The sequence below is a fragment of the Anguilla anguilla genome, chromosome 19 (genome assembly GCF_013347855.1).
Source record: "Anguilla anguilla isolate fAngAng1 chromosome 19, fAngAng1.pri, whole genome shotgun sequence".
Classification (NCBI taxonomy): Eukaryota; Metazoa; Chordata; class Actinopteri; order Anguilliformes; family Anguillidae; genus Anguilla; species Anguilla anguilla.
In genome coordinates this window covers 6,512,477-6,536,376 of record NC_049219.1, presented here as the reverse complement: position 1 = coordinate 6,536,376, position 23,900 = coordinate 6,512,477, and the positions used below count along the sequence as shown (strand labels likewise).

The following is a 23,900-nucleotide window of genomic DNA, read 5'->3' as shown; positions in this document are numbered from 1 at the left end:
TTTTGTAACCCTGCAGTTGTGAAATCAGAGTCATAATCACAGTTAAGCGCCACACATTTATTACGGCAAAAAATAAAAAAATAAACAAACAAACAAAAAAAAGCCTGGAAAAATAGTCTGGATTGTGTAGTATGAAACCGTTAATTCACCGATGAGTGACAGGTTGTTTCCACATGAATAAAACTGATGTAGAGTTTCAAATTCAGTCATTTTTGACCCCGCCCCACATGCGGTGTATACGTAATATGAAGATAACACGAGGGTTGAAGGGGAAGTCCCGACTAAGACCATTTCTCACTAGGCAGTCTCTAAATCTTGTGTTTCAAACATTTTCTTTCAACACTGTAGCCTGAATTAAACCTATATATACACTCACCGGCCACTTCATTAGGTGACAGGAGTGGCACCCGGTGTGGTCTTCTGCTGCTGTAGCCCATTCAAGGTTTTATGTGGTGTGCGTGGGTTTGGCAAGTTTCTATTACATTAATATCACAGTACACAGCGCAGACGCTCTTATCCCGAAAGATTTACATATAATGCATAGCCTACAGGTTTCGACAATGAACTCAGCTGACGTTTAGTCATGCGCTTAGTGTGAGGCAATGAGGCCCAAGTTTTAACTTGTTCTTTCTAACCATCGTATTAGCCTCGTACATTTTATTTCTTGTAAAGATACAGAAAAGATGATTTTTAGTTCTTATGCGTGAATTAAGGGGATTTGTTATCCTATGTTGAAAACGAGTTTTGTAGAGTGTTTACAGTTTTGGGCGCATCGCGAATAGATTTGATGCCCCCAAAAACATATGACTTCCAAAGTCGTGTAGGTCTATTGCCATCCGGAAGCTGGTATCACATTTCTCGTCGTCAAAAGGCGGGCACATGTGCGAGTCTCCTCCGCGGCTGGGACCAACACCCTTCAACACAACGAATCTCACATTTCCTGTCTAATCTGCACTATCTAGGGTTCTATAGAATTTATTCTATAGAATTTATACATGTCATTTCGCATGGGTATCTCTGTGTTTTACAGACTGGACTAATTGGGATTCATATTCAGAACCCTGCGTTCTGTTCTTATTCTGTGACCCCCCTTCCAAACAAACTAATAAAAAAGTGCAAAGCAAAGGAAGAAGAAGACGGGAAGAAAAATGAGTGACGATGAGAATGAGTTTGAGATGGAAGCGACTAAAGATTTCGGTGAGTTAGACTTCTGTTTTTCTGCTCAGGTTCCATCTTTACAAGTCGTTGTGCAACAGGGCGTCGGAGCTAGAAAGAATTCGGGAACTGTCGTGTCTTAGAAATCTGCAAACACACGGAGTCAAAACCACAGTAATCGAACTTCTCGTTCTTCCATTTCCTTCCACTCACTGCGTAATGATTCCGTAATAACTACTTCGCAACTATAACGTTAGTATTTGAACTAGTTTCTTTGTCGTATCTTTCATTTTGAGAATGCGCCACTGTAGCCTACACCGTTACTTCGTAACTATCTACTTCGAACACGTTAAGACAGTCGCCGTTTCTTTAAAGGCGTCGCCAATTACTGTAAAGTCAAAACGTAATCTATAAACCCAAGTGTCAATCTGATAAATCCAGTGGAAACATACGTGCGACTTGGTTGCGATACCTTAAAATAAACGTGTTATTCAGAGCCACGCAAAACAAATCCTGGAAACCAGACAGACGATGGCAGTTTCACTCACAAAACAACTACACTGTTCACAATCTTTAACTCAACAGGCCTTAGGTTTTTACTTTTAAATGAGCCTACGTAAATTGCCTTTACTTGATCACTAGATCAATAGCCTGCGCTAAAAACTGAAATGGGTATGCAAAATGAGAAAACTAATGGCCTACGCCGAAATTCACACTTGAACCGTCTGCTCAACCAAGTGTTCGACCACGTTTGTGAAACTTGTGGGACATTAGCGAATGCATGCGTAACTTTAATGGTGAATCCCCCCATTCATATTTTAGTCTTTACTGTACGTGCTGTCTTTTCCGATTAAAGTATTAACGTCATTATGCGCAAAAGCGCAAATCCGCCAGGCACAGGCAGTTCCTCCAACCGTGGGGTGTCCCGGTGACATCTTACAGCTTATCACAATACACTGGTTTTGCGTTGTCTCTGTCTTCATTATTAGCAAAAATAGGTTCACCTAAAAATTCACGAGCCTGTAAGCACATCCTAACGAGGTGCCAAAGCAGTTCTCACTGAACATTGATTTTAATGTTAATACCTGGTTACATTCGGTAGGCTTCACTGCAGGGGATTCCCACGCTAGACCTGCACAGTAAAATGACCAGTGTTAATTCAACTCTTAACAGTGTTAATTAAACTCAAAACAGATAACATTTGGTTCCACTCTGGAATGTGTTGAATTAGCCCCGTTAGAGTTGAATTAACACCGGACATTTCACTGTGTGCGGCCTCACCAGGGGCGCAGTTTTTGGGCCCCCTTAGTAAATGAAATGGTCCTGACTAATTATTAGGAACAGATATTATATCGGAAGCAGACATGCATGCGACAAGTACTGAATATCCCAGATACATTTAAGGGCATTCAACCCAGTCAGATCAGTTTGCATACTATATGTCACGTGCCCTGTGGTAAATAACTGCTTCGGTTACATTTCAATCGATCCACTGATGGACTGCAAAATCACACTGGAGTCCCAAAAGGCCATTATTCAGCCGCAGCATGTTCTATCCCACTGATATGCTTGTCTTCTTGTTTGTTCTACTTTCTACACTCTTGGAACAAGGGTTTTTTTTTTTGGCTGGTCTCCACAGGGAACCCTAGTTCTTCATGTAACCCCATGTACCCCTCTATGGTAGATGTGAAATGTGTGGAAGCTCCCAACATTGAACCATTCTGCCCAACAAAGAACCCTTGAATTAGGCAGGGTTCCTCTATGGAGACACAGAGGAGCCTTTTGGAACCCCTTTTTTTTCTGAGAGCGCAGAAGGTCTGACTTTCATTTTTTCCCCCTAAGGCAACCATTTTGTTTTTACGCTGCCTTCCTATCTTCAAAATCCGAGTCTCGTATCACGCAGAGAGGTGCGGCGCATAGATAGATTTTGCTGTCGGATTAAGAGGAGAACGCGCGCACGGTCTTATGGACCGTGGCGCGACCGCGCCCTCGCCGGCAAACAGCTCGCGACATTTCGGTTTCCCTCCGGGTAGCTCTTCCTGTGACTGGCGGCCGGCTTGGTTTCATATGTTATTGTTATTTTAGAGCGAGCTGAGAGTTTTAATAAAATGGCCACGGAACTCACTCGGATTTAAATGAGGGACACACATGGACAAGGCGAGGGGCGCAAAGTGCACCGTTTTAAAGAAACAGCCATTTTAAATTCCGCCTGCGTACGCTGAAGAAAGTCTGGAAAAGCTGTACTCATCCAGTGCATTTCTTGTCCTTCCAGCAGTTGCCATTTTTGGTTTATTTGCCTAGACTTTTTAAAAATTGTTATTATTTTTAATTTGAGGCTCTATTGCTTTTTATTTGGATGAAATCAAGCGTATATCGACTTAAAAATACTCGTGAATTAATACCTCAGTTGTTTTTAGTCGGATCAATGTCAGTTATTTTCAGTTTACAATAGCTTTCAGCCCGTGGTTTTGGAGCTGTGTACCAGCTTTAGTGGTGTCAGCGTGCCAGTAGGCTACACATCCATTAGAGAGAGCGAAGTCTCCACCTGGGACAACAGGAGTTTTAATAAGTGTGCAATTAGCACCGCTAACCAGAAGGACCTTTTTAGTTGAGTGAGGCTGCCGCATGTCTTGTTGTGCGAACAGTGCATTATCTCAATGCCTCAGAGAATTCTGACAACAGAAAAACAACCTCAAAATGAAGTTTTACATGAATGAATGAGCGCTGCACTTGGTGCGCTGTGCACAATACGGATGTTGTTTATTTTGCGCAAACTGCAAATTTTTACTGTTAGCTCATGGAAAAACTTTAGTGTACAATGCACTCTGATAGAGTACTTTTAACTCTTAATAGTGTTAAAGTTGATGTAATGCTGTTAGAGTTGATTTAACACTGGTACTTTTGTTCTGTTCTTATGACTGACTGTGCATGTGAATAGCCAATCTTTTGCATGTGAATAGCCAATATCCTGTGTCTTTTTCTCAGGTTGAATGAATGGATGGGGCTGTTTGAATTGTACATAGAATGGTACCACGATATGAGGATGTGAGGTGTAGCAGAAGCAGAAGCCACTGAATCGATAGCGGAGTTCATAGACGCGAGTTAGCAGGTGAACTTTCTAAGGAATGTGATGTCACCTCTTGAGAAGCAACAAGCAATAAATCCATTGGCTGAGGGCCATGAGTTTTGCCTCAGCGGGAGAATCCGACTGGGCAGAGGGGCCGGCCAGCAGAACGCTTGTGTGTTGGTGGGTGTGCATGTGCACATGCTTGCGTGTGCTTGTGGATGTGTATATAAGTATGTGCTCGTGCATTTGCGTGTGTGTGTGCGTGTGCTCATGGATGCGAGTGTGTAGCTTTTAAGAATGCCTGCCTGTGTGTTTGCAGGTGTGTGTGTGTGTGTGTGCATGTGTATGAATATGTATATGTATGTGTGTGTGTGTGTGTGTGTGTTTATATGTATACTCATGGATGTTGGTGTGTTGCCTTTAAGAATGCCTGCCTGTGTGTTTGCAGGTGTGTGTGTGTGTGTGTGTGTGTGCGCATGTGTATGAATATGTATATGTATGTGTGTGTGTGTGTGTTTATATGTATACTCATGGATGTTTGTGTGTTGCCTTTAAGAATACCTGCCTGTGTGTTTGCAGGTGTGTGTGTGTGCGCATATGTATGAATATGTATATGTATGTGTGTGTGTGTGTGTGTGCGCATGTGTATGAATATGTATATGTATGTGTGTGTGTGTGTGTGTTTATATGTATGCTCATGGATGTTTGTGTGTTGCCTTTAAGAATACCTGCCTGTGTGTTTGCAGGTGTGTGTGTGTGTGTGTATGCGCGCGCATGTGTATGTATATGTATGTGTGTGTGTGTGTGTGTGTGTGTGTTTATATGTATACTCATGGATGTTTGTGTGTTGCCTTTAAGAATGCCTGCGTGCGCGTTTGCAGGTGTGCTGGATTATGTGGAATGACGAGCTCGCGCAGGAATGACAGCCCCTGCCCACAAGGCCCTTGCGTGTAACGAACATGCAAAGCACATTTACCGCACGACGAGGAGTGTGTGAAGCGAGACTGTCACAGATGGCATGTAGCTGGTTGAGTTTGACAAATCCTTGCAGCAGCATTATGGTAGACTTGCGTGCATGAAGGCTCGGGCTACCATGCAGGAGGGCACGGCAATGCTAGAGTGGCAAGGAGACAAAGACATTGATTATGTCTTTCTGTGTCTCAAACAGACCTTGGTAAAAATGCGTATTTGTTTTGGATTCAAGTACTTTTTTCTGTGCTCCGTTGATCTCGTCTGGTGTAATTGAGCCTGCTAAAATGACCCGTAGGCGGGGTTTTGCACTTTTTGAGTTGTATTTCATTGGTTCCAAGTACACCAGACAAGATCCGTAAAGCGTAGAAAAGTATTTGAATCCAAAACAAAAAAACGTATTTGACACGGGGTCTGGTCTCAAAGTTGTGAAACGCACCTCTGTTTGTTGAATCCCCCATGTTTTGTCTGTTTTGTCTGTCTGTTTGTTTGCCTTTGCTGTTGTAATCTGACGGGGTTAGCGGAGCGGGCTAAGTCGCGCGCGGCAGCGGGTCTGGGGGGGGTTCACTCCGGCCCGGTGAAAAGCCACTTTTTTTCGAGCGCTCCGCCGGTCCCGAAAAAGCTTGGTCTGTCAGCGTGAGGCTCGCAGAGGGGGGGCTTTGCTGTGCCCCGAATGTTAAATGCTGGGGGGGGGGGGGGGGGTAGGGGGGCTGCTGTTCGAGCGCTTTGGCTTCACTAGCGCGTTAGGCGGGCCCGCCCTTGGCTGGCCACTCGCTGAGGCACACTAGGAAGCATCGCCCAAACGGCATCCGACTTCCAGTAAGCTTCCCAACATGCTCTGCGGCCTCAGGGAAAAAAGGGGCGAAGTTTCCACAGCAACGTCCCAAAGGAAATATTTTCGGCCCGCCAGCAAAAACACGCAGACAAACACAGCGGTGACAAAGCAGCTCTCAGACAGCGCTAACTCATAGCCAATGAGTCCATGTAAACCAGTAATATATATGGCTACAGGCTAATGTGATATTTTACTGGATAACCTGCAGTTAGTGGTTGAGTCAATAAATGTCAGAATGTCCAGGATGTGTCAACAGTCATTTTTCCCCCCCTGTCACCCAACTGTTTTTCTCTGCCTGTTGTGTTAGTGGCTCTCAGTACTTTGTGGGACTGGATGCTACAAACAGGACTGTTCCTGGAATGTACTGTTAATGTTGTGGGTTCACGGCCTAAAAAGCAGTGGTCTTCAACCCCTGGTCCTGGAGAGCTTCAGGGTCTGCTGGATTTGGCGGTCACTCTGCACTTAATTAATCAATGATTTACTCACCCCACCTGGTGACTTGGGTCACAATTGGGTGCTGGTTTTGAAGTGGAAAAAAAACAAAAAAGCAGCAGAGCTTGCGGATCTCCGGGACCAGGGTTTGGAGACCACTGGTCCTGAAGGTTAACAGTCTCGGTCTGATCCAGTGGTTCTCTCTGTTTCCCCTTTAGTCTGCTCTGAGGAATTAATGCCGACCTGTCGGGGGGACGCAGAGAAAGGGGCGAAGGCGGTCACCGCGCCGCAGGTGAGCCCGGGTACTCGAGAATGACATCACAGCACCCACACCTCAGCGATGGGCGGGGCGTCGTCACAGAGAACGTGCAAAATGAAGGATCCCGCCATTATTAACACGCTCTCTATGAGGAATCGCTAATGCACTGACTGATACTGATCGGTCCCTCATAGTGTCCATGTTACAAAATGGGTTCCCCCTGTTTTAGCTTTTAGCGCCTTGAAGCATTTGACGTCCACCCCTGTTTTGTCTTCGCCGTCGTCTGCCCGGTTAGAGCGTTACGGGCGAGGAGCGGGGGGTCGAAGGTCGACTGCGAGACGTTTCCTGTGTTTGCTGCCCCCCCCGCAGGTGGAGTTCGACGGCCGGACGGACTCCCTGTTTTTCAACGACGGGAAGAGGAGGATCGACTTCGTCCTGGTGTACGAAGACGAGGACAAGAAGGAGTACGAAAAGCGGCACATGTACCAGCGACGGAAAGTAAGCCTGCGTGTCTGCGCCCTGATGCGAATGGCAGACGGCCGTCGTTACGGCAACCGCTCTTAACGCCCAATCGGAGCTTTGCGGGGTGCACAAAGCGACCAATCGGACCTTCGCGGGGTGCGTGCAGCGCCCAATCGGAGATCGTTAGAAAACTCGCGCTCTCGCACAAAAGAGGATCGGTTTCTGACGTGCAGAAAGCGTACGTTTGCATCTTCTAAATCGCGCACTGTTTGACTTCACACGCACACGTAAGTCATTTTCTTTGTCAAATGAACTGCAATCTGAGACTGTGAAATGAGCGTGACCATGGCTGTGCCTGCGTTCCCCACAGAGACGGAGGCAGTATTTCGAAGACAGTCTGATGAGGATGGGCCTGGAGCTGGAAGCAGTACCGTCGGTAAGAGCAAACTGAAGCTTGGTGTCCCCACGTCCGCCTGACCAGCCAGAGGGCTCTCTCCTGTCGGCTGAGTGGTGATTAGTCTCTGGTATCTCCTGTCGGCTGAGTGGTGATTAGTCTCTGGTATCTCCTGTCGGCTGAGTGGTGATTAGTCTCTGGTATCTCCTGTCGGCTGAGTGGTGATTAGTCTCTGGTATCTCCTGTCGGCTGAGTGGTGAATAGTCTCTGGTATCTCCTGTCGGCTGAGTGGTGATTAGTCTCTGGTATCTCCTGTCGGCTGAGTGCTGATTAGTCTCTGGTATCTCCTGTCGGCTGAGTGCTGATTAGTCTCTGGTATCTCCTGTTAGTTGATTATTGGTGACTCTTTAGTCTCTTGAGGGTTTTGCTGTGGCGAGTCTGTGGGATCTCTTAGAGGTGATGTGTAGTCATTAGTCTGCTGTTTCCTTTAGGTTGTGTAATACTGAGTCTCTGGTCCTGTAGGTTGTGTAATACTGAGTCTCTGGTCTCTCGCAGGTTGTGTAATGGTGAATCTCTGGTCTCTTGTAGGTTGTGGACGACAAGACTCTGTTTGTGAAGGTGCACATGCCGTGGGACGTGTTGTGTACCTATGCAGAGGTTCTGCACATCAAGCTGCCCATCCAGGCCAACGACCTGGCCTCCAAATCCTCGACCTTCAACTGGTTCACCAAGTACTTCTACCCCAGCCAGGACCTGATCAAGGACGAGACCGAGTACTTCACTGCCCCCTTCGCTAAGGACCGTATGGAGCACTTCCACATCAAGGACCAGGACCAGTTCTTCACTCCGGCCATGAGAGGCAGGATGGTGAGTCAGTCTGTCTGTTCTGAAGCTGTCTGTAATCTCAGTTTGTCTGTTCTGAAGCTGTCTGTAATCTCAGTCTGTCTGTTCTGAATCCGTCTGTAATCTCAGTTTGTCTGTTCTGAAGCTGTCTGTAATCTCTGTCTGTCTGTGGTGAAGCTGTCTGTAATCTCAGTTTGTCTGTTCGGAAGCTGTCTGTAATCTCTGTCTGTCTGCTCTGAATCCGTCTGTAATCTCAGTCTGTCTGTTCTGAAACTGTCTGTAATCTCTGTCTGTGGTGAAGCTGTCTGTAATCTCTGTCTGTGGTGAAGCTGTCTGTAATCTCAGTCTGTCTGTGGTGAAGCTGTCTGTAACCTCAGTCTGTCTGCTCGGAATCCGTCTATAATCTCAGTCTGTCTGTTCTGAAGCTGTCTGTAATCTCAGTCTGTCTGTTCTGAAGCTGTCTGTAATCTCAGTCTGTCTGTGGTGAAGCTGTCTGTAATCTCAGTCTCTGTGAGTTTGTCTATAAATGTAGAGCTACGCTACATGTTTAGCAGGCATGTCCGGAGACTTTATTGCACCTCAGGTTCAAAGTTTGTGATGTAATGGGCAATTTACTGCTTCAAGTAAGTTGTTGTCTTAATTTATGATTAATAAATTGATTTCACTAAATATAATTTGTCTCATTTTAATTATTTGACATTAAAATCGACAAAAGGAAGTTACCTGCTGGTGGACACAAGTTATTTTCAAAGTTGATACATTTTTTAATCAAGCAAACGAAACACTGATCATTTCAGCCTCCACTATTTGAATTTCACAAGCTGCCACTTCATTCCCTGTTCGAAACACGCCCTGAACTTGTGTTTCATTTTTATGGATACACAGGCATTCTCTACGAAATGTATGTAAATACAGGGAACAAGTTTACCTAGAATTTCATTAAATGAAGTTAACACAGCCAAAAAGCAATCTGCCTGTGGGGGTTGGAGGTTAATTTGGAAACACAGTAGCACAAACCAGGAACACTTGTCAGACATTCATCCCAAAGAACTTTCCATAGTGAGGGCACTGACTGAGGTGTAGTTGGTGTTCGGACAGTCAGTCTGTTAACATTGGGATGTGTCTGGACATGGCCAGAGTGCATGTTTTGTTTGCACTTAAACAGCATTACCGTGTCGTTTGTGTTTGAACATGCATTCAGTACTGACTTTCGGTTTGTGTCTTGACAGGCTTATTACATTCTTAGCCGGGCCGAATATGAGGAGAGGGGAAAAGTGAAGAAATTTGGCATCAGCAAGCTGCTGGATGGAGGCATATACAAGGCGGCCTACCCTCTGCATGATGTGAGTGGACTTCCTGAAGGCATCACTGAGCATGCTCACACAGGCTGCTGATAGCATCACTGAGCATGCTCACCCAGGCTGCTGATAGCACTACTGAGCATGCTCACACAGGCTGCTGATAGCATCACTGAGCATGCTCACACAGGCTGCTGAAAGCACTACTGAGCATGCTCACTCAGACTGCTGATGGCATCACTGAGCATGCTCACACAGGCTGCTGATAGCCTCACTGAGTATGCTCACACAGGCTGCTGAAAGCACTACTGAGCATGCTCACTCAGACTGCTGATGGCATCACTGAGCATGCTCACACAGGCTGCTGATAGCCTCACTGAGTATGCTCACACAGGCTGCTGATAGCACTACTGAGCATGCTCACTCAGACTGCTGCTGGCATCACTGAGCATGCTCACACGGGCTGCTGATAGCACTACTGAGCATGCTCACTCAGACTGCTGATAGCACTACTGAGCATGCTCACACAGACTGCTGATAGCACTACTGAGCATGCTCACACGGGCTGCTGATAGCATCACTGAGCATGCTCACCCAGGCTGCTGATAGCACTACTGAGCATGCTCACACAGGCTGCTGATAGCATCACTGAGCATGCTCACACAGGCTGCTGAAAGCACTACTGAGCATGCTCACTCAGACTGCTGATAGCACTACTGAGCATGCTCACTCAGACTGCTGATAGCACTACTGAGCATGCTCACACAGACTGCTGATAGCACTACTGAGCATGCTCACACGGGCTGCTGATAGCACTACTGAGCATGCTCACTCAGACTGCTGATAGCACTACTGAGCATGCTCACATGGGGTGCTGAATGCATCTGCAGATATGTTTATCAGACTTTTCCTTTTGCCTTCCTAAAAGCTTGAATTGAGGACAGCAGGAAAGCCTTAATGTGTGGATGTATCTTCATATGTATGGAGCATACTACAAAAAGAAATAAAACTTCACAATCTTGTTTCTTCAGAAGATTTAAAAGTCACTATAAATAAATGGGAACATAAAGCAAAGACGGCCAGTGGGTCAGTGTTTCCAATGTATTTATCGATTTTTTAGTGTTTGGTTTTTGTGACTGAAAGGATGTCTTGTGTGTAATTAACAGTGCAGATTCAACGTGAAGTCGGCAGATGAAGACTGTCCCAACGAGAGATATCTCCTTTATAAGGAGTGGGGTCACCCAAAGAGCTTCTATAAAATGCAGCCATTGGACTTGATAAGGTAACGTGAAAAGCTCTCAACTCCTATTAGGTCAATAAACTAAATGACCCTTTTGGTAGCTGTCAGTTTTCCCCATTTTAAATGCCCCATTTTAATAAACAAAAGGTAATCCCCGGGACTACTTTTAAGTGAACGGACATGTGAACATACAGAGAGTTAGAGCTCATGAATAAAGGCATTCGTACACAGGAAGTACTACGGAGAGATAGAGCTCATGAATAAAGGCATTCTTGCACAGGAAGTACTACGGAGAGATAGAGCTCATGAATAAAGGCATTCTTACACAGGAAGTACTACGGAGAGATAGAGCTCATGAATAAAGGCATTCTTACACAGGAAGTACTACGGAGAGAAGGTCGGCATCTACTTCGCCTGGTTGGGCTTCTACACAGCGATGCTGGCCTTCGCGGCAGTGGTGGGCCTGGGCTGCTTCATCTATGGATACAAGACACAGCACACCAGCACCTGGAGGTACAGGAGAGGGCAAAGACGGAGGGGGGGTACTTGCATCTGTTTGGAAGTACAGGAGAGGGCAAAGGTAAAACTAGCGTTGCCTTTCCCTAGTCTTTGTGTTAATGCGCAGTCATTTAATGGCGGGACATCAGGGCATTTCCAGGTAAAACATAATGTGTACGAGAAAGCGTGTACACTTCACACACACACACACACACACACACTCACACAATAAAAAAAACATAGCACACTGCAGACCTGACACACCTGTCTGTTCGGCCTACGTGGGTTTGCGTCACGCTTGGCCACGATACTGGTTTGAGAAATGTAAAATTTCAGTGAGGGTTTATAAATGTATACTGCCAAGAGACATTCAAATTTTGGTCCTTTCCCAGAGACTTGAAATCAAGTTCTGTCAAGTGCAATTTCTGAGCTCAGATAGATACATAATACTCAAAATAACCGGTTTATAAAGAAGGTAAAGTGCTGCACAAGATTTCTCCCACCAAATCCCACTCTGTCTGGTAGGCCTTAATGCTCAATTACAGTTCTTTGCTAGGAGCTTTTTTTGCATCGACTGATCACATTCATTTTTGTGAGTGGCCCGTATCTGATGTAAGTGTACAACAGGCCTGGGCCTGGAAAGAGCACGCACGGGCGCGTGTGGCGTTCAGTCCGTCGGAGAGGCGGACTGGTCTCGGCTGCGCCGGCTGGTGGAGAGAGCGCTCGCACCCCGGCTGCGTTAGCTAACCAGCCCAGGTGCTTAAAGGTGTGCTGCTCTCCACAGTTCCTCCAACAGACAAAATCAGTTCCTTGTCACATGCAGGGGGGGGGAAAAAAGCGGACTTGGGCCACTTCAGCCTGTAATGTGAACGTAGCCTTGGAGTTATATTCAAGCTCTGCAACACTAAAAATGCCAACTTGCCCATGCAGGGCTTCTGCAGTATAAACACACAGTGTTCTAAATGGGCATTTTACCAGTGTGAAGCAAAGCTCATATCTCACACTTCACACGTAAGAAACCCATCAGAAGTTTCAATGACGAATTGGACTCTTATTCGGGTCACATGACGACGCTTCCGGGGATAGCCTTGCGCAGGTTAGGGCGGCGCCCGGCTTGCCCAATCATAGAGTCCATTGTGCTCTCCCAATCCTAGAGTTCATTGGGCTCACCCAACCATAGAGTTCATTGGGCTCGTCCAACCATAGAGTTCATTGGGCTTGCCTAACCATAGAGTTCATTGGGCTCGCCCAATTATAGAGTCCATTGGGCTCGTCCAATCGTAGAGTTCATTGGGCTCGCCCAACCGTAGGAGTTCATTGGGCTCGTCCAACCATAGAGTTCATTGGGCTCACCCAACCATAGAGTCCATTGGGCTCACCCAACCACAGAGTCCAATGGGCTCGCCCAACCATAGAGTTCATTGGGCTCGCCCAACCATAGAGTTCATTGGGTTCGCCCGAGTGAAGGCTTGTTTTCCTCTGAAGCAAGGAGGTGTGCGACGAGCAGATCGGGGGGAGAATCGTGATGTGTCCGCAGTGCGACCAGGAGTGCACCTACTGGCGGCTGAACAGCACCTGTGAAACCTCCAAAGTGAGACTTCATTACCTTTATTAAGGCTCAATTTACTCGTATTACCATTCATTAAAGGGCATTCAGGGTCCATTAAAGCTTACGAAGCACTTATTCAGGCTTATTAAAGTTCAATAAGGTTAATGGTAATTCTCGTTGATGCATTAACACTTGAGTTAAGAGTTTATTATGAGTTTATAAAATATATGGTTAAAGTAATGGCACTATCAATATTCAGAATCACAGCCTTTTACGTTAGTAACACATTGGCTGTTTATTTACTAGGCATTACACAAAGAATTACAGCAAAGGTTGATGTTTGTAGTTTTTGTCTGCTATGGCATGATAGTGTTTCCTGTTCTTGTCCTCCACAGAAACTCTGTATATTTGACAATTATGGAACCTTGGTGTTTGCAGTATTTATGTCAATCTGGGGTGAGTGGATTTACTTGAACTTAATATTCATATTATGGAATCCGTGGCAATGTCTCTGATTGACAGGGGATAAAAGGCCTGCCACTGGTTGGTGTGAGATGGGGGGGGGGGAATCACTGTTTAACCACATCTCCCCTTTCCAACATATCTAAAAGCTAAAATCTGAATCTAAATGTCAAACAGGTTGAGTTGTGCCACTGCGACGTGATTGGTCAGAAATGGTCATTTGACGTGGCGTCCTGCGCTGTGATTGGTTCTCAGTCACGTTGTTCCTGGAGTTCTGGAAGCGGTACCAGGCAGAGCTGGAGTACGAATGGGACACGGTGGAGTTCCTGGAACAGGAAGAGCAGCCCCGCCCCGAGTACGAAGCGAAGTGCGTTCACCCACGCATCAACCCCATCACCCAGGTAATGGGATTAGCCCCGTTTCCATGGCAACGGAATCCACCCTGCCGAAAAATGAAACGCCGGCCACCCCGCCATAAAGATGAAGATGAAAAGCTCATAAAGATTTCAGCTGGCATCGACTGAATCAAACTGGACCGACCTGGATCAGCCAGTGCTTCAGAAGACCTTCCTGAAAATTCTGACATGCCCTTTCTCTTTTTGTTTTTAGACAGAAGAGAAGGTTCCCTACACTGCCTGTGGGAAGTGCATCAGAGTGTCTTTGGGGATTGGAACGGTCTTATTCTGGGTACTCTTTCTAATTTACTATCCCTCTCATTCTGGGTTAAGTAATAATAATAACTGTACTGATGAATGAACTTGCTCGAGCCATACACAAAATTCAGAAATTCACAGACGCTAAAAAAAAAAAATACTACCACCTGCGACAGAGACGTAGATCTTCGAGGGAAACTGTAAAATGTAAAGCAGCTGTACTAGCCAGTTTGGCAGGTGTTCTTGTTAGCATTTAAACGGAGCTGAGCCCTTTCGTTTTGCATACAATAGCTTCTCTTTGACAGCTCACTGATACAGGATTAAACAAACAACATAGCATCATTTAGCTGAAGGCATGCCATTTGTAACTATTGTTGTGCAGAAGCCTTTGGCAGTGGCATACCATGAGTCAAGGCTAAACCTTCCAAAGTCAATTTTCATGTATGAGAATTCATAACTGTGATAGCCAACCGTAATTATATAATGATGGAGAGATGTGGAGACACTTTGAAGGTGAAGCCAAGCCACCCAGAATAAGAATAACAAGGCAGAAAAGCAGCCAAGTCAATTTCAGAAATGGACAGTTGGAATGTGGGTAGGGCAAGGGAATGGTCAGCATCCGATGTAATGTAACTTCGCTGAATGCTATCTGTATGCCCAAACGCCAAAAAGAATTTGTCTGCTGCAGCGAGATATTGCAGCCCTCAACACTGCGTACAGGAAAGTCCATTCGGTCTTAACACAGATTTTGCGTGGGATTTGCTAGCTGTGTAGCTGCTGTAGCCAGACCGCTGTGTGTTACAGTAGCTTACTGTTCTGCCGGTGTGTATCCCCGAGCTCCTGTCAAAGAAAGCCGTTCCAAACTACAGTCAGTCCCTGTCCGGTGTCACACATTCTTAGCCATTCCTGCCATTTCATAGATGTCTTTGCCTGATTTTTATTTTTGCGCCGCTGAGTTTTGAGCACTAAGTGGAAACTGGTGTAAGACAGCGTCCAACTCAGAGTGAAATGAAGTGAAATCTACATTTTTGTGACTGGTAATGAGTAACGAGCAGCCAGCGTGTTTCTAAATTCCTCTAGTCACAGCTGGTACTCAAGACCAATTCATCTCATTGCAGATCTTGCTGATCGTGGCGTCGGTGGTGGGCGTGATCGTGTACCGCCTGGCAGTGTTCTTCACCTTCTCGGCGAAGCTGCGGCAGGACCTGAAGGAGCTGGAGCCGTTCCGGGAGTACGTCACCCCGCAGATGGCCACCTCCGTCACCGCCTCCCTCATCAGCTTCGTCGTCATCATGATCCTCAACTACGTGTACGAGAGGGTCGCCATTTGGATCACCGACTTCGGTGAGGCTAACGCCGCCCTGCTTTGGCCGCACCCACCCACTCCACATTGATTACAGCAGTCTACATTTACCACACCCTCTCTACCTTTATTACAGCAGTCTACACTGACCACACACACTCTACCTTCATTACAGCAGTCTACACAGACCACACACATTCTACATTTATTACAGCAGTCTACACTGACCACACCCTCTCTACATAGATTACAGCAGTCTACACAGACCACACCCTCTCTACATTGATTACAGTAGTCTACACTGACCACACCCTCTCTACATTGATTACAGAAGTGTACACAGACCACACCCACTCTACCTTTATTACAGCAGTCTACACTGACCACACCCTCTCTACATAGATTACAGCAGTCTACACAGACCACACCCTCTCTACATTGATAACAGAAGTCTACACAGACCACACCCTCTCTACCTTTATTACAGCAGTCTACACTGACCACACACACTCTACCTTCATTACAGCAGTCTACACAGACCACACACATTCTTCATTTATTACAGAAGTCTACACTGACCACACCCTCTCTACATAGATTACAGCAGTCTACACAGACCACACCCTCTCTACATTGATTACAGAAGTGTACACTGACCACACCCTCTATACATTGATTACAGCAGTCTACACAGACCACACCCTCTCTACATTGATTACAGAAGTGTACACTGACCACACCCTCTATACATTGATTACAGCAGTCTACACAGACCACACCCTCTCCACATTGATTACAGTAGTCTACACTGACCACACATATTCTACATTGATTACAGAAGTGTACACAGACCACACCCACTCTACCTTTATTACAGCAGTCTACACTGACCACACCCTCTCTACATAGATTACAGCAGTCTACACAAACCACACCCTCTCCAATGTGTGTCAACCTGAAATATGAGCGGTTATAATTGTAGGACACTGATTTGACCGCAAGCTAAATCGCAAATGGAATAAAAACTGTATATTCTTTTTCGTCTGAGTGTTCTGTCTGAACAGTGGCATTTTCTTCTTTCTTCGTTGTTCAAATTGCAGAATTGCCAAGGACAAAGACGGAGTATGAGAACAGCCTGACACTGAAGATGTTCCTCTTCCAGTTTGTGAACTACTACTCCTCTTGCTTCTACATCGCGTTCTTCAAGGGCAAAGTGGTGGGTTACCCTGGACAACCAGTGTACTGGCTGGGGATGTACAGGAACGAGGAGGTGAAGTATACTGCTCTCTCTAATGTTTCTTAATTCTTCTGCTGTGTTTGCTGTGCTTATACACAAAGACATCATACAGTAAACCTATACAGAATCTAAATGTCTATAGGGCTTATGAATATTACATAAGTATTTATCCTGTGTTGCGTAGCACGTAATTCACGTCTGTGTGGATCAAAGGTCTAATGTGGGTGGCAGCTCTCTCATTGGCCGCAGTGTGACCGCGCCCTCTGCTTGTGACTGCAGTGTGACCCGGGCGGCTGCCTGATCGAGCTCACCACTCAGCTGACCATCATCATGGGAGGCAAGGCCATCTGGAACAACATCCAGGAGGTGCTGATGCCGTAAGTGTCTCGTCCTGCGGGAAGCCCCACGCCGTAGGTCTTGCCCGCTGGGTTCCGTTGTAGGAATCTCCTGTAGAAAAAAGTTATGCTGTAGGCTTCTCCTCCTATAGAAATGGTTCTGTTTAGGCATCTCCTCCTATAGAAAGAGTCACGTTGTAGGCATCTCCTATAGAAAGGGTTATGTTTGAAGAATCCCCTGTAGAAATAGTTATGTAGTAGGCATCTTCTTCTATAGAAAGAGTTATGTTTTAAGCATTTCCTCCTATAGAAAGGGTTGTTTTGGGCATCTCCTATATAAAGAGTTATATTGTAGGCATCTTCTCCTATAGAGCGGGTTAGGTTTTAGGAATCTGTTATAGAAAGTGCCATGTTGTAGACAGAAAGAAAGGTTTACGTTTTAGGAATGTCCTCCTATAGAACAGGGTTCCGTTTTAGCATCTCCTCCTATGGGAAAGGGCCATCGTTGTAGCCACCTCTTCCTTCAGTAGTCCTAGCAAGTTAACTCTCAATCCCGTCAGCCATTTTGTGTGTTGGCAGTCAAACTGCAGGACTCGCTGGAAATCGCTCACGCGTTGCGGTGTCTCTTCTGCATCAGGTGGGTGATGAACCTGATCTCCCGCCACTGCTCGAGCAGCAGGTCTGAGAAGTCCGTTCCTCGATGGGAGCAGGACTACCAGCTGCAGCCCATGGGGAAGCTGGGCCTGTTCTACGAATACCTGGAGATGGGTAAGGCGCAGTGCATTGTGGGTGCACTCGCATAGCGGAATGCTTCATGAACATACAGAGATGTGTAAAGTCGCTTTTTCATGGCTCCGGCTCAACTCCACTCGACTCTACTCAACTTTTTTTGTTTTTCCATTGGGCAAAAGTTGTGGATAGTACCTGGTACCTGGTAGTTTTTTTGGTATCACCTTTGTCGAGGTTTCAAGCGAGCTGAGGCGATACCAAAAGGTAACGCGAAAACACTGCAGACCACTGATTAGCCAGAGAGAATCGTCACTAGAATCATCACCGCTACCAGGTTAGCTTACCCTCTTGCATCACCTTTGAGCAACCAGAGTCGTCTGGTCGCCTGAGCTCTGATGTAGGATTTCCCAAACTCTCCTGTTTTTTTCAGCAGTCTTTTGTCTTGTTGCCTTCAGCCTCTTATGAAACAAAATTTGACTGTTTGCTGTGACAAACAGCCACATACCGAGAATCAAGAACACCATCCCTTTTGATATCCTCCATTGTTCCTGTGTGTCGCGTTGAAGATGACGTCACGGCAATTTCATGCGGGGTCGCAATGATGACCAGCTACATTGGCGGGGGGTACTATCTGCAGTGGAAAACAAAGTACCTGGTACCAAAAGTGAGTAGAGTCAAGTCAAGTTGAGCTGGTACCATGCGGTGGAAAAGTGGCTTAAGGCAGGATGCTTCAGTGATTTGTTAGTAAGGTTCGATGGTAAGGAGATGTTTGTTTTTCACCTTGTTATAGTGATCCACTTTGAGTTTATATCAGTATCCAGTGATCCAGTTTGGATTTATATCTGTTCCCAGTGATCCAGTTTGGATTTACATCGGGTTCCAGTGATCCAGTTTGAGTTTATATCTGTTCCCAGTGATCCAGTTTGGGTTTACATCGGGTTCCAGTGATCCAGTTTGGGTTCATATCTGTTCCCAGTGATCCAGTTTGGGTTTCTATCTGTTCCCAGTGATCCAGTTTGGGTTTCTATCTGTTCCCAGTGATCCAGTTTGGGTTCATATCTGTTCCCAGTGATCCAGTTTGGGTTTCTATCTGTTCCCAGTGATCCAGTTTGGGTTTGTCACCCTCTTTGTGGCGTCGTTCCCTTTGGCCCCCCTCCTGGCCCTACTCAATAACCTCTTTGAGATCCGCGTCGACGCCTGGAAGATCACCACGCAGTTCCGCCGGGTGGTTCCGGAAAAGGCCCAGGACATCGGCGCCTGGCAGCCCATCTTAGGGGGGGTCGCCATTTTCGCCGTGGTAACGAATGTAAGCCAAGATATTTTACCAATATTTTTATTTTATATATTCAACGATACCTTAACCTATTCTATCAGTTGGAATAAGGTAATATGATTACAGAAAACAGTATTGCGGGTATAAGCTGTTAATAGAGCAGGATACTAGAAGACAGTTCTAGATTTGAACACCAACCATCATCAAGAAGAAAGCATTTTTGAAAATAGGACTCCATTTATAAATCATCAAATAAGGATAGCTAAGGCTGCAAACAAACATTAGGCCAGTTAAAGGGAAAACATTATATTATGTACTTCATATAATAAACTCAATTATGCGATGTGTGCTATGGTATGTAATATGTATTAGGTGACAACTGCTGGAAAACTCATGAGCATAATATAGATCAGCAGCGATACCAGTTGATCACATCCAACCACAGCCACCATTTTCCCCCTCAGTACGGCAATGATATGGTGATTTGAGGAACTGATAAAACGCTCAGTTATAAAACGAGTATAACGTTGAACAGTCCTTTGCCCGCGCTGAGCCCCGCTAATTTAGCGCATTTGAAACCCTGTCCTGTTCCCCAGGCCATGATTATAGCTTTCACGTCGGACATGATCCCGCGCCTGGTGTACTACTGGTCGTTCTCTGTGAGTGACGGAGGGCCTGAGGCCATGCACACCATGGAGGGCTACATCAACAAAACCCTCTCCATCTTCGACGTCAAGGACTTTTCGAATGATAGCAGGCCTCTTAACGCACCCTACTGGTTCCAGAACGGCACCACCTGCAGGTTGGCCTTATTATCACATTGTCGTTACGTTTTTCATGCTGAAACCAGAGAGCGAAAATACAGTCGAAACTACAGTCGCCCACAATGCATTTCTCTTAACAACAATGCAAAAAAAACCAGGCATTGCAGTCTGGGAAAATGAGGCAGTAGGGGGGAAAAAAAACAACAGATTGCCAAAGGACCTTTCCCAAATGACAAATTTGTGAGACAGTTGAGAAACACAGGTGCCGCCTAGTAACCAGTTAGTGGAACCATGGGGGGCCTAAAGGGTTTCACTAAAGGCGCCACATCGGCAGACTCAACCCGCGGCCGGGGCGGAGGGGAGGATGCGCTGCATTGTGGGAAATAACGATGGATGTGAACTGAACTGACTGTATTATCCCCCCCCCCCCCCACAGGTACAGAGATTTCAGGCACCCTCCAGGGCACCCGAGGCAGTACGAGCACAGCGTGTACTACTGGCACGTGATCGCAGCTAAACTGGCCTTCATTATCGTCGTGGAGGTGAGCGTCGCTCATTTCTGTTACAGATATTTCAAGTAGACTTCTGCCCATCACCACTTGTGCTTTATTAGAACTATATTACATAAATATTGTTTTTTTTTTGGAACGCTTCCTTTTACAGTCCCCTAAAAAATGATTGGGTAAATTACCACAGGTAAAAAAAATAGGTAAATACTAAAAACCAAAACTGAAATACTTAGAAACAGGGCCTCTATGAAATCAATTGAACCGAGTATGACTACAGCCTGAGTTTAATTGTACACTTCCTAGAAATTTAGCTAATACTTTCTTGGAAACACCTCTGTCAGAAAGTTATTATTGTGTCATTTCCTAGGAAGTATGCAATTACACAATGCTATAGCCTGACTCAACCTTTATAACCGCGAGATCACTTGAGTCAGTTGAACTCATGGGTAACAGAAGAGGTGTCTCTGAGTACCGCGTGCTATTCTTACCACATATTTGCCCGGTGAATGCCTAGTTTCCTTTTTTAAAAAATTTATTGCGGAACTGTTCTTTCCTCACGTGAATGAAATGTGTTCTCTCTCCAGCACATCGTGTACTTGACCAAGTTCATCCTGGCCTACGCCATCCCCGATGTGCCCGTGGCCGTGCGGGAGCAGATCAAGCGGGAGAAGTTCCTGACGCAGCAGATCCTGCACCTCAAGCTGGTGAAGCCCGTGGCGGACATGATCCGCCAGCGCGTGGACGTGACGGACGAGGTGGACGTGGCGAGCATGGCGAACGACATGAACAAGGCGGACGAGGCGGACGAGGCGGACACGGGCCTGGACCTAGACTTCCTGTAACCCGGGGGGGGGGGGGCGTCCACGCGGGGGGGGGGTAATTCCGCAGAGGGAAAACGCAGCGGTATAAGCCGCCGCGGCGTTAGCGGATAGCTCGAACCCGGCGTTTCGGGTGACGGTTCGGGCGACAGTGTTAGGAACGGTTGGGAGTTTAATAACGTCCGTCCATCTTTTGGCTGGGACGCGACGGGGGGGGGGGGGGGGGGGGGGGCGGGGAGTGGGGGGGCTAATTCTTGCAAACTGAAAGCGGTCTTATAGAATACACTGCCTGGCCAAAAAAAAGTCGCACACTCTAATATTTCGTTGGACCGCCCTTTAGCTTTGACTACGGCGCGCGTTCGTCGTGGCCTTTTTTTTCGACAGCCTTATGCAACGTCACAACATTTATTTCCGTCCAGAATTGCATTCATTTTTGGCCGAGATCTTGTATTGACCACTCTGTAAAGTCTTCTCCAGCACATCCCAAAGACTTTCAATGGGTTTAAGGTCAGGCCTCTGGTGGCCAATTCATGTGTGAAAATGATTCCTCACGCTCCCAGAACCACTCTTTCCCAATTTGAGCCCGGCATTGAATCTTGGCATTGTCGTCCTGGAATATGCACGTGCCGTCAGGGAAGAAAAAATCCATTGATGGGATGACCTGGTCATTCAGTACATGCAGGTACTCAGCTGACTTCATTTTATTGCCGCATAACGTTGCTGAGGCTAGACCTGACCAATTGAAGCAACCTCACTTATCATATCACTGCCTCCAGAGGCTTGTACAGTGGGCACCGTCCAAAACAAAATCCAAACGGCGACTTTTTTTTTGGCCAGGCAGCGTAGGATGACATATAATTACCTCAGCTGAAACCTGCTTTCTTTTTTAAGCGGCCTCTTGATTGTCCACGGTATGAACCTGTGAAGTTACGTAATATTGCCGTGCGTTGCGCTGTGTCGCGTCCCGTCACGGCATGTTATTATTGGTCCAGCTCGGCCGTTTTGTGGTATATATATTGCGCTGTTGTCTCTTCGTATGCCTTCAGGACTTCGCTCCTATTCACACACAGTGTGGCCTCAGGTCCTTGAAGAGACATATTAAGGTTGTTTGTATTAAGTGTTACTAACCCTTTAAATTCAGCTAGGCTTTTAATCACAAGGGGATAGGATTGCGACATGCTTTTGCATTTTCCCGCTCAACAGTTCATTTTAGCCATTTTGACTACTGAATTTCAGCACTCTTTTTTTGAAATACTGAATTTCAGCGCTAATCTTTTTGTCTAAACGCGTTTCCAGTAGCCTTTAAAACTCCACACCATGTTTTGCACTCATAGTTCCCACATCTTCCCATCGCAGATGAGATTCTCTGGCCGATCTGCAAGCAGCCTCGCTTTCTCTCTCCCTCTCTTTCTTTCTCTCCCTTGCCCTCCCTCTCTCTCAACTGACATGAATCTCCCTCAAATTAAAGCACTGAAATGCGTGGCCTTGGCAGCAGACGTCGATAAACGCCATCGTATTCTGAACATTCATATAAGAAGGAATCAGCGAATTTCCTGTCAGAATTAGCTTTGCTGGCTTTATGCATCCTGTTATCTTGTAAATATTGTATTTATGTATATTAGTTGTCTGCAGTTGGAAGAGGTCTTTTTCCATTTAACTGTTACATGCAAAAAAAAAAACCTTGCTGCAAAGTGAGCCATCTCTCCAAATTGAGCTGAAGCTAAGATTACAATGAGCTTACTAAGTTTACCTTCCATACATATCACAATATGTTGAAGTATTTTATCATTGTTATGAATGCATTATAAAGTAGTACATGTCATACTCATGAAGGTGCTATGTACACCTTATAACACAGCACTGCTATATTAGTTTAGGTCTTATGTGCGCTTTTTATTAAGTCCTCTAATTTTATAACCACTATCCAAATAGTCATGTATAACATTTAGGATACTAAAAATCATTTATCACGCTATGAAAATATTGCCTTGTAATGATGAGACAAAACAGGTGTTAACATTTGCATATTATGCAAGTGACCAGTGGAGCTTCTTCAGCTACTTCTTCAGCTGCTGGAGGACCTCGCAGCTGGTGCTGACAGACTCTGACCAGATGAGTCGCTAATGAGCTACTGACTGACTAGGGAAGGCACCAATGAGCAACGAGGTAGGCGTTAACCCGCCAGGCCACGCTGCTGCTGATTGGGCAAGGCCAGGACCTGGTCCGAACTGCACTCTACCGGAACCCCATCCACTTTGCCACTCCAGAGCCCTTGGTTCAGCTACGTCTACCACATCGACACACAAATCCGCCCCTCAGATCTGAATCCTGCCCTGTCCGGTAATTAGCTGAGCAATTACCTATTGACCAGACCGTCTTCACACCTGACTCCCAGGTGAAGGGAGATTGGAAATCCAGCAGTTCTCGACCCTCAAGGACCGTGATTTCAGAAACAGGGCTGTACCAGTTTGTAACCTCTGGCATGGACATTAGGATGTCGTACTAGAAAACTTGACTGTATTGTGAATTTCCTCTTAAGCAGAATTTTAGTCGTTGTTTATGATGGCAACGCAGACGATAATGTGGAAGCAACTGGAAAGATTACATTTTTAAAAAGATGCAGGCAGCTACTGCAAACGGCGCGAGCAAAGGAATGAGTTTTCTTGCATAGCTTCAAAGGCGGTCTGTAAGCATTTTACCGCAGACAAAATGTGAAAAAATGAGAAGAAGTCAAAAGTAAAGAAAATACGGCTAGCTTTTTGCCAACAGTGCAATATTTTTGCCTACCGTAATCGATGTTACTGAGCAGCCCGTCC

At 46.0% G+C, this 23,900-nt stretch overlaps 1 protein-coding gene across 1 annotated transcript; it reads left to right on the top strand.

Moving 5' to 3' along the window:
• The first annotated feature begins 518 nt into the window (after positions 1 to 518).
• On the top strand, positions 519 to 21,305 carry LOC118219370 (anoctamin-6-like). The gene is made up of 20 exons (XM_035402497.1): positions 519 to 1,197; positions 6,677 to 6,750; positions 7,087 to 7,215; positions 7,550 to 7,615; positions 8,162 to 8,440; positions 9,646 to 9,759; positions 10,881 to 10,996; positions 11,333 to 11,467; positions 12,938 to 13,043; positions 13,397 to 13,457; positions 13,719 to 13,864; positions 14,073 to 14,150; positions 15,235 to 15,460; positions 16,520 to 16,689; positions 16,936 to 17,033; positions 17,629 to 17,759; positions 18,821 to 19,026; positions 19,590 to 19,795; positions 20,194 to 20,299; positions 20,851 to 21,305. Exons 1-20 carry the CDS (start codon positions 1,149 to 1,151, stop codon positions 21,106 to 21,108), a joined length of 2,754 nt encoding a protein of 917 aa, XP_035258388.1. The 5' UTR covers positions 519 to 1,148; the 3' UTR covers positions 21,109 to 21,305.
• The last annotated feature ends 2,595 nt before the right edge of the window (positions 21,306 to 23,900 follow it).